Source organism: Daucus carota, chromosome 8, assembly GCF_001625215.2.
Source record: "Daucus carota subsp. sativus chromosome 8, DH1 v3.0, whole genome shotgun sequence".
Taxonomy (NCBI): domain Eukaryota; kingdom Viridiplantae; phylum Streptophyta; class Magnoliopsida; order Apiales; family Apiaceae; genus Daucus; species Daucus carota.
Window position 1 is genome coordinate 32745371 of NC_030388.2, and position 11078 is coordinate 32756448.

The window sequence follows — 11078 nt, forward strand, 5'->3', positions numbered from 1 at the left end:
AAATGTATTTAAAATAATAAATACTATAATTTCTTCTTTGAGCAAGTATATTATATTTTTAGAATTTTAAGAAAAAAGTTTCAAGTTTGCAAGGGCTATGAAATGATTATTACAGTACACAGTACCAAGCTGAGTTAAGTAGGGTTTAAGCCAAGAATCCAAGTCAACATTTTTAACCCTATCAGCCGGCCACTCATTGTTTCTCCGGGCACCTGAAATGACATTCCGGACATCATTTTCACTACTCTCCAAGCTCACTCGTCACCGCCGGCAACTCGCTTATAAAAATCCAATCTTTTTACACTCCACCACAATCTTAACCTCCCCGTCATCACCATTTCTGCGTCGCCACTCTTTTTCTTCTAATCATCCGCCCGATTTTAAACCCGAACAGGTTTCAACCCGACCCGAATTTTCTGATCATGGGTTTGATTATGGACTTTTTAATACTGTACCTGATGCTGTTGATGAGCAATCCGATTTCAAACCCGACCCGGACTCGGTTACGATCCGACCCGATTTTTCTGATCAAGGGTTTGATTCTGAAATTGGTAGTACTATGGCTGGTGTTGTTACTGAGCAAGATTCGATTTTTCCAATTCGTGCTTTGATTTCAGTTCTTGATGGTTATCATGATTTTTCGGGTTTTTCGTGGTGGGTAATTATATCTTCCTCTGTATTTGCTTTTCGAATTGCTATGTTTCCTGTAATTATATATCAGTTAAGTATGCTTAAACAGATATCTATGCTTTTGCCTAAGTTGCCCCCTCCGTTTCCAAGGCCTTTTTCGGGTAAAAGTTATGTAGAGCAGTTTAAGTATTTTACGAAGGAGAGGAAAGCTGTTGGTTGTCCGTCGTTGGTGTGGCACATAGTGCCGGCTGTGATACAAATGCCTTGTTTTATTTTGGGTGTTACTACGATTCGGAGGATGGCTTTGAATCATCACCCGGGGTTTGAGAATGGGGGTGTTTTGTGGTTTCAAGATCTGACGCAAATGCCATATGGGGTTTGGGGTGCTGTGTTTCCTTTGTTGGTTGCAGGGTTGCATGTGACAAATGTGGCACTTACGTTTGGTAAAATGTCAATTAATGAGTGGCCTGATAGAATGAGGTTAATGCTTAGGGGGTACAAGTTTATTTTGGATGGTTTGGTGTTGCCTATGTTTATTGTTGGTTTTTTTATTCCGCAGGGGGGTTCGGTTTATTGGGTTGCAAATAGTGTTTCAACTTTGATCCAGCATTTGTTTATTGGGAATGCAAGTGTTCGTAGTTATTTTGGTCTGCCAGTGAAGGATGGTCCTGGAAAGGGGTTGGCTAAGAATGAGAATACCCAAGTAGATGAGGCGCTAGGTGTAACTTTAGTGGATACATCAGTGAAGCATCCCAAGAAAGTTTCTGCGAAAGATTTAAGTCCGAAAGAATTGGTTAACCTCTCAATTCAAATGTTAGCAAAGGGGGATAAACAGAAAGCTGTTCCATTATTAAGACTGGCACTGAAGAAGGACCCCGAACACATAAGGTCGTTGATTGTCTTGGGACAGACACTATTGCAAGATGGAATGCTGGCCGAGGCTGTTGAGAACTTGGACCATGCAGTTTCAAATATACTTCTTGCAGGTCCTCCAAGCAAGGTTGAAGAAATTGATCAACTGATTCTCGCTTCCATGTGGTGTGGTGTTGCCTACATAAGGAATGGGAGGAGTGCAGAAGGCATTCCACATTTGGAAAGAATCGGCCACATGAATGAGCCGGCTGATGCGAAGAGCAAAGCTCATTATTACGATGGGTTACTAATGCTTGCAAGTGCTTTAGTTAATGAAGGTCGTAAACCTGAGGCTGAAAAGTATTTGAACAAGGCTGTCGCGTACAGCTCCGCTTATAATGTGTACCTGGAACACTTGCACAAGGAAGATGATCATATAGTAAGTGACATGGTCAATAACAAAAGGAAGGGACAATGAGTTACTCCATGCACAGTATGAATGATATACGAAGACCAAAAGTTTGCCGTTAGATATCCAGGTGACATATACATATTTTTTAATTTTGTTTTGGAATCAAGTTCCTGAAAACAATAAAGAGGAAGAAACTATCGCTCATACAGAAATACGTCAACGTTTCTCGTGTGGATATATGTCAAACTGGCATCATCAGTGTTTTGTTTTTTTGTTCTTTTTTAATTTTTTGCTAATTAAGTATTAGCAAAAGAAAAAGTGTTTTCATTAAAGAAGCAAGAGAATATAATAATACTAGGTAGTACTATTGTTTAAGGGTTTATGAGGAAGGAATTGGGCCAAAGGCCTTCATTGTAACTTAAGAATGCAAGTCCAATGCTAATTTTGAAACAGCTATAACTTTTACTACATTTTGGCACTAAAGAGTGTTTTTTGGTGCTAAAATAGAACTTTTACTCCTATGCTAAGCTTAAGTAGCTATAGATTTTGTTACATTTTAGTTAAAACTCATATAAAAAAGCATTCCCTCTTTAGTTTTTTCTTCTATATAAGTTGATGTGGTAAGGATAGTTGTAGCTAACTTTGGTAATAATTATTCATTTGTCTTATTTTCAATTTAGGCATAGCTATGCATGGGATTGATTATTTTGCACATATAGTTCCGTAAGACAAATTTTAGCTCGAGAGAGCCCTATAACACTGCCCCACAGATTGACATTACAACATAGAAGGGATGGAGGGTGTTTAGCAAGCTTTACCTTCACTGGGAGTTGTAGCAGTTGCCGTTCTTACTTTACGTAGCATCTTAAATGAGTGTAGATAAGTCCCTAATATATATACATAGGAAATTGAGGAATGAATGTATAATATATATGAATACTGATGTAGCATTGATGTACTATTAATAATGTCTGATAATTAGAAAAAAAAATACACAACTATATGTAGAAACTTAAGAATTTGTTGTAAATATTCTAGTCAAATTACTTTTTTTCCCCGCTAAATAAGTCAAATTACACGTTTAAGGATTGGTAGATACCATGAGGCCTAAATGTTCATTTTTCAACTGATTAAATTTCATCTGTTCTGTGATGTGCTATCATCATTCTCAACCTGGCTGCACTTGATACCGAATATAATTTAATAAAAATTTAAAATCAGTTACTTCTGTATACCACCATAGATAAAGGTGACAGCAAAGTGTTGATTCTGTTATACCCAACATGTACAACATGTTTGATACCACATGGATGTAAGGTCTTAATCACTTCATCGTGCTTATCTTTTAGATATTTCTCCAAGGTGTTGGGAAAAGGTTTGTGATATACTCAGCAAAAGAAGGTTGCTTTTTGATATCTAGGTCACTGACGAACACTTTCTGAATTTTGTTGTTGAAGCAAGGTCATATACACAGCAAAGAGGTAGAAAGTTTTATTTTATATTATTGAGTGCCATACAAATTTTAGCTGTATTTTATTTTAAGTTGTTTCCTTAAACCTTGTTGAGAGTGAAATCATGTCCTTTTGTATTCAGGCTACTCATTTTTTTCTGGATACATTCTGCTCTATAAGTAGTCATATCTAGCATGCAAAAAGGACCTTCTTCCTGGCATTAAGTTAAAACATCCAGAAAGACTTGTGCACTTTATGACACTCGATATTTCTGTTGTGCCCATTTCTGAAAAATACAATGAATTTTAGCGATTACACAGATGTGAATAAGGAACAGTGTTTCATTCAGGTTTGGATAGACAGCAAGGTTTCTCTCAGGTTTGGATAGTAGCAATATCTCACTCCTGGAATGTTTTAGCTTTCCCTTATTTATCACTCACAGTGCTTAGATATACATTTCCTTTACTTATATATTAACTCAGTTTTGTGGAACTTATCATGCCCTTACGCGTGCACCAGGCATGTCCAGCTAACAAATTTTATTTCCAACTTTCCTAGCACTGTGCTTAAACATATATCTATAATTTTTCCTAGATTGTCCCACTGTTTCCGCTTCTCATGCTAATTTTTGGGTAAAAGTTATGTAGAGTTTAAGTACTTTACGGGACAAAGAAAAGCTCTTGTTTGTCCGTTTGTGGCATGGCACTTTGCGGCTGTGGTGATTTAAATCCTTTTTTTTTTGTTTTGGATTTTGCTATCATTCAGATAATGGCTTTAAATCATCAAGCAGGTTTTGACATCGGGGTTATTTTGCTTATTTAAGATTTCACTCTAATGCCACGTAGGGTTTCTGGTGCTGTGTTTCTTTCATTAGTTGCTAGTTTGCATGTGACTAACGTGGCACTTACGTTTGGCAAATTGTCGATTAGTGAGTGGCTTGATAGAAGGTTATTGATTAGTTTGCAGAAGTTTTTTTTTTGGATGGTTTGGTGTTACCTATAATTTTTTCTGGGTTTTTATTCTGCAGGAGGGTCAGTTTGTTTATTGGTAATGCAACTGTTCGTAATTATTTTGGTCTTTTGATCTGCTGGCGAAGGATGGTCCCAGAAAGATGTTGGCTAAGAATGAAAATGCCCAAGTAGATGATGCGATGAAGGTCATGGGAGAAACCCGACGTTGCGTTTCGTATTCCACAGGGTATGATACTGGTCTCTGCGATCAAAAAAGAGGGTTGTAATAAAATATGTAGGAGCTTATTTATTAGAAGCTTTAAGTTCATCTCCAAAAGTATAAATTGCATTGGAATCAGAATGGTTCCTCCTACTCAAAACTCTTGTGAGTGAGCAAAACAAGCTATACCTGATACCTCAATAGCCCTTGATCTGGATTATCGGTTGAAAGAAGCATTCCTGCATTAACCTACCTTTTTAAGAAAGAACAAAGCTTTTCGGGATCGGACGTCCAATAGGCCTTAAGAAGAGATGTAAATATAGTGCATACATCAGTGAAGCATCCGAAGAAAATTTATGCGATAGATTTAAGTCCTAGAGAGTGGTTAACCTTACAATTCAAATGTTGTCAGAAGTGTCATCAACAGAAAGCTCTTCCACTACCAAGACTGGCAAGTGCTTCACTGAATGAAGGTTGGAAGACTGATGCAACAAGAAAAGCTCGTTATCCTGATGGGTTACCAAAGCTCGCTGGTGCTTTAGTAAAGAAGGTCGTAAGCCTGAGGCCGAAAAGTATCTGCACAAGGCCGTTGTGTACAGCTTTGCTTCTAATGCTTACTTGGAACCATTGCAAATTGAAAAGCTTCGTTTAATTAGTGATCTGAAATCTGATCAACAAAAGCAAGGACCAAAGAGTTGCTTCATGCAGAATATAGATGTTGTACGGAGAATAGAAAGTTTGCTTCTCTACATTTGGGTGACTGATGCATACTTGTTTGGTTTTGAATTGGAACACTGTTCCTATGCGTGACATGTGTGATCAGCATTTTTCTTGTAGGCATTGTGAATTTGAGGGGTGTTTTCCATGTGCCTGTCTCTTTTTGCCGATAGTTAATCCCAGCAAGACGGCCATAGCTGCATGCTAGATATACCTACATTATAAGGCATGCAGTCGTCAGATATTTAACGAAATCCTTTGTTCATATACATATAATTACAGTCTTAAAAAATATGGTGAAACAAGAAGCTGAAGACAAAATACAGCAGAAATTTTATGTTTCCATGAGTGAACAGAAAGAGGCAGAAACTTATGCTCCTTAAGAACTGAGTGCTGCAAAAATTCCTGCTGTATGTTATGTTAAGCTTGTTGTTTCACTATTTCTTTTCAAAACTGTAATTATATCCTGTTATAGAATACACAATATAAGGTTGAAACTTTTTTCTTATACCTAATTGAATGCTGCACAATATTTCTTTTGTATTTTGTGTCAAGTCTTTTGCTAGACTATATTGTACAGATAGTTTGTAATTAAGGTTGTTGGAGGGAGAAGAGTTTTGTATACTTCTGCCTTTTTGGTATTGGTAATTTGGGCTGGACCAAAGTATATAGTAGGCTGTAGGCCCAACATGTCTGGCATCAATTCCTCCCATGTGAGACTGATTGGCCTAGTTTCCACCCAGGCCTTAATAACAAGGCATGTAAGGTTATCCTTATATATCTAACTCTTTTATCTAGTGGTGTAGCATCATCAGATACTATTTTCTTGAGAGACTGAAGACCATCCCCTCTTTTAGATCGTCTCAGGGTGTGAAGGTGCAGCATATAGAAGCAATGGATGGAATTCAGCAACTAGGTCTCCCCTTGCTTGGAGTTGTAGCTGCTGCAGCTGTTACTTTTTACGTGGTCAGCTTTAATGAGCTTAGAGAGGTCTCTTTCCCCCCCGCTCTCTATGTATATGCATGTGTGTTGGTAATATGCAGATTGTTGTTGATAGGTGAATCTGATGTGTTCTTGTAATGTTGATTGTGCAGAAATCTTTTAGAGATCTGGATGATGCCGAAGATGATGAAAATGGCGGGTTTAAGCCTTATATGAGGTCCAGAGGAAGGAGAGCCAAACGAAAGGCCGACAAACAAAACAAACCATAATTAGTTACTTAAAGATTGCATTTTTTTATTTTTTTTTGAGTTTCTTCACTTAGCATGGAATATTAGTGTTTAAGTGATTGTTTTTGTCATTGGTATGGTGAATTTTGTGATGATTTAAATAGAGAATGGGAAGCTCTGGCTTTATATAGACAAATATATCTTCTTTTCCTCTCTTTTTTGCAAATTTACATCACCTAGTTCTATCTGAATTTGATGGAATACATAAATTTAAAAAATAATATTATTTCTATTATGACAAAAAATGAAATACATATGGACCTGAAAATAATATTAATTTTTTGTCTTAATAGAAATAAGATAAATAAGATGGAGGTTTATAGACGGAAGAGAAATAGTTGTTAAAAGATAGTGGTTACTACGTTAGAAAGGAGCTGAATAACATATATTATTTATCCGTCAAAAAAAAAAAAAACATATATTATTTTCTGTTAGAAAGGAGCTGATAAAAAGAAGGCAAGTCCAAATAAAAGCTACGTTTTATAGTTTTTTTGCTGAGCTTTCTTCTCTTTAATTAAGTGCTTCAAAAATTTTGCCAAACACGCATCAAAGAAGAGGAAGCTGGCTTCTTGGCCTTTAAGCCGAGAAGTACTAGCTCCCAAACACCCACTTAATTTTCTTTTAATCAACCGACTTTTTTGAACGATTTTTGACCAATCATTTTGATTTTTAACCCGTTTTAAGATAAACATTTATTTCTAACCCACTTAACGATTAATCAATATATAAACCATACTCGATTAATCGAAAATTAATATCAGTTAATCGCTCATTTTTAAAACACTTCCCGGCTTCCCCAGTCAAATTATACATATATCAGGAATCAACCAAGGTTTTTATTATAAATACAGCCTGCCTGCATGTGAAAAGTAAGCAAATAATTGGGCTGAATGATTAATCTACTACAAAGCCCATTAAAATGACGAAAGCCCATAACAGCTCGACAAATAGTCCAGTCCAAGTAGTTTACCGGGTCGAGAGTGCAAAGTATATTGTTGCTCAAGACATCGTGTTACAAATTCATCAAATACACTCATACATCTATACATACATCAAATTAAACCAAATCGATTCATCTGAAAGGTACAATCTCTAACTAAACTCTTGTAATTTTTGAATTTAAATTTGTTGAAACTTTTTTATCGATTGTTTTACTCTATTGGATCTATTTGATTTGTATTTTTTGCGATTAATAATGAAGAAATAGCTGTTTTATATGATTCTAGTAGCTTTTGATTTGATTTATAGTGCTCTAATTAGGGTTGCAAATAATGCTCAGAACTTAAGGTTTGTGTGCTCAGAACTTGAGGTTTGTGCGTGTTTTAAGTAGGATTTGGTCGTTGTTTTGAGTAATATACTGGATTATTGGTTGTTTTGGAGTAATTATATACGAAGAGATGCTCGGTGAGCCGTGATTTGGGAAATGCTTTCGAGAGTGATTGCGGATTATGAGTGAGCTGGGAGTCAGACATAAGGTTTAGGTTAGAGGTTTCGATGTATGTTGTAGATGATTGCGGATTATGAGGTGGATATGTTATGAATTTAGGTGTTGGGAATAATGTATGGCTTTTCTGTTTGATATTTTTTGACTTAGTGGATGGATAACAACTACGATTTATCTGTGTAATTGCAGATTAAGCAATGAAGAGAATTGATTTTAGTGGACTTGAATCTCCCGCCTCGTTTTGCGGAGCTGACTCTGACTTGTGCGAGAGCTTTTTAAAAACTCCGTCTTTCCAGCTTCCTGATACGCTTGATGTGGGTTCGATTATCTTGATGTTCATTTTGGAAATTGTCATTATAGAATCGTGACTTATATTGTTGTTGTGTTTGTTTCAGTTCGATGGGTTTCAGAAGGAGGCTATCCAGATGGTGAAACCAGCAAAGGGAACAACTACTCTTGCTTTTATCTTTAAGGAGGGTGTTATTGTGGCAGCTGATTCTCGTGCTAGCATGGGAGGCTATATCTGTATGTATTTTTCTACTGGATTGGATAGTAATTGTAATTTTTGTACATATACAATTTTTAGTTGGTGTGTAAATCAATATAGCTTTAACGAGTTTCATTGTAAACTTTATTCTATAGGGGTTAATGCACGTCTGATATTATTAAAACACAGCTTGTGGCATTCATATTATACCTTTCTCTTTTAACAGCATCACAATCAGTGAAGAAAATCATTGAAATTAATCCCCACATGCTTGGTACTATGGCTGGAGGTGCTGCTGATTGCCAATTTTGGCACAGAAATTTGGGTATTAAGGTAATATATGCTTGAAATGTACTTAGCTTTCTATGCCAGAAGGATTTGTGACGATGTTGAAGTTTGGGGAACTTTGACTTTGAGTCCACATCTAACATCGTCAAACCTACCTAAATTTGTACACACACATTTTGTCACAACTGCTAAAAGTACACAAACGCACTGAGAAATAAAATATTCGCAAGGGGGGACCACAGACATTGTCTGTGTGATATGAGGAAGAGAGGCTCTGATCAAGATATACATAATATATCAACCAAAACTTTATCCTTACTCCACTAAACCAAAAAACTATTTTTTTTGTCAGGAAACCAAAAAACTTTTGACTTCTCTGAATGCAATCTGTGGTGATGCGAAATTTCAATTGTGTATTTTACTCTAGCTAGATGCTAATTTCTCTCTATATATGTGAGATGTTTCAACTTAGGCCTTAGCTTAGATGAAAAGTGATTTTCACATTTAACATATTATGCAACAAGTTTGAATCATGTGTTAATATAGCTGTCCTAGTGGTCGTATAATCATGCACACAACACACATATGTAAAGAGAAAATTTACCTTAGTTTTATTGTGAACAATTGGGTTGTCTACTGCCATAATGTCAATGACTAAGCCCCCAATATTTCGTTAGGAATTCTATTGAGAGTTAAAGAATGTAGTAGGTAAGACCCGTGTGTTTTAATTGACATTTTTCAGGAACCTGGATCTGTTAATTTTTTTATTGCTTTTAAGGTATTCGGACAAGCAGTGCTAATGTTTGGTTAATTGTATATCCAGTGCCGGTTGCATGAATTGGCAAATAAACGAAGAATTTCGGTTACTGGTGCTTCAAAATTGCTGGCAAATATTCTATATTCCTATCGTGGTATGGGGTTGTCAGTTGGAACAATGATTGCAGGTTGGGATGAAAAGGTAATGATTATTAATTGTTTTAACCCTGGTTGATAATTATGATGTAGCAGGTAACTTATTGCTTTTCATTTGTTGGTTTACAGGGCCCTGGTCTTTATTACGTGGACAGTGAAGGAGGACGGCTAAAGGGAAACAGATTCTCTGTTGGATCTGGATCACCATATGCTTATGGTGTACTGGACAGCGGGTATGCATCCTACTGCAACTTGTAATTTCATTTATGGTTTGTAGCTGCTGTTACGGATTGAGGAGCAAAAACGATTACTTTTTAATTGTTATCTTGTTTCCACCTTTTTAGTTGTCTTACTCCTGAATCTTGTGCCCAGTTTACCTGACCAAATATGATATGCTACCTTAGTCGTTAGACTTGTTGTTTTGTATGGATGATGATGGGGATGCATTTCCAGTTATCCTCAATTTTCCTAGTAGCTGAACTGACATAATTACGATTTACTTCGCTGTCTTCACTTTTTCCGGGTGATCATTCCCTGAATTGCAAGTTGTTCTAAACAGAGCAATTTTCTGTTATTTTACAATATATGTAATGTTCTGTGTTGTTTCTTTGTAGGTACCGCTATGATATGTCAATAGAAGAGGCTGCAGAATTGGCTCGACGATCCATTTATCATGCAACATTTCGTGATGGAGCCAGTGGTGGTACTGCTAGCGGTAAGCTCTCACCTTCCGCCCTCGGCCTTAGGTTGTTTCTGATGTTTTTGTTCTTATTACTGGAACACAAGTATTTGTCTAATTTTTGGTGCTATTTATCAGTTTATTATGTTGGTCCTGATGGATGGAAGAAACTGTCTGGTGATGATGTTGGAGAATTGCACTACAAGTACTATCCTGTCGGACCAGCTGTTGTTGAACAGGAAATGGCTGAAATTTCCATTGCTTAAGAGATTGCATTAATGTAATTTGGCTTCCATGTTGAATGATTATTAGATCTTTGATGTAACTGAGTTGCTATGCACTAGTTCTAAACAATGTAACATTGAATCTTTATGCCCCTGCTGCGTGCAACTTGAATTAGTATCAATCTTATTCGACACGTCTTTGCAATTGTTGTGGATCTTATTTGATATGTCTTTGCATATGTTATGATTTCAATGGCAGAAATTAATGTTTCAAGTTTACAGAGTATTCTTTACTCCTGTGTTCTATAATACGGAACAGATGTTTACATGACAATTTTTCCATCTTTACAGTATTTCTTACTGAATTGAAGAATTGTGGAGGTCTAGTGTCCAATTCTCATTTGAAAGTATTGTAGAGCATTATTTTAGATCCCTTGTCTCTGATTTATCATCTGAAAGTATTATAGAGCAGTATCTTAGAGAGCTGTTTAGAATGTATCTTCTAATGTTTTCGAATAGAGCATTATACGCAATATCCGTTTGAAGGCAGCTCCCAGATTCGATTGGTACAAAAGCTTGAAAA

General features: G+C 36.4%; 2 protein-coding genes across 4 annotated transcripts; both read left to right on the plus strand.

The window, feature by feature from the left end:
• Positions 1-109: 109 nt before the first annotated feature.
• LOC108198614 (ALBINO3-like protein 2, chloroplastic) lies at positions 110-6608 on the plus strand. 3 transcript variants are annotated; one of them, XM_064083861.1, is made up of 4 exons: positions 122-2021; positions 3244-3375; positions 4373-6222; positions 6327-6608. In XM_064083861.1, the coding sequence occupies exons 3-4, from the start codon at positions 6127-6129 to the stop codon at positions 6441-6443; spliced, it is 213 nt and encodes a 70-aa protein (XP_063939931.1). In that variant the 5' UTR covers positions 122-2021; positions 3244-3375; positions 4373-6126; the 3' UTR covers positions 6444-6608. The 3 variants fall into 3 exon arrangements, with proteins under 3 accessions (XP_017221856.1, XP_017221857.1, XP_063939931.1); XM_017366367.2 differs by lacking the exon at positions 6327-6608 and having other exon boundaries at positions 110-2021; positions 4373-5320; XM_017366368.2 differs by lacking the exons at positions 3244-3375; positions 6327-6608 and having other exon boundaries at positions 110-2021; positions 4373-5320.
• A 779-nt stretch (positions 6609-7387) lies between these two features.
• Positions 7388-10700, plus strand: LOC108198617 (proteasome subunit beta type-5). The gene is made up of 8 exons (XM_017366378.2): positions 7388-7544; positions 8095-8219; positions 8301-8430; positions 8619-8725; positions 9504-9638; positions 9722-9825; positions 10207-10307; positions 10410-10700. The coding sequence occupies exons 2-8, from the start codon at positions 8103-8105 to the stop codon at positions 10535-10537; spliced, it is 822 nt and encodes a 273-aa protein (XP_017221867.1). The 5' UTR covers positions 7388-7544; positions 8095-8102; the 3' UTR covers positions 10538-10700.
• The last annotated feature ends 378 nt before the right edge of the window (positions 10701-11078 follow it).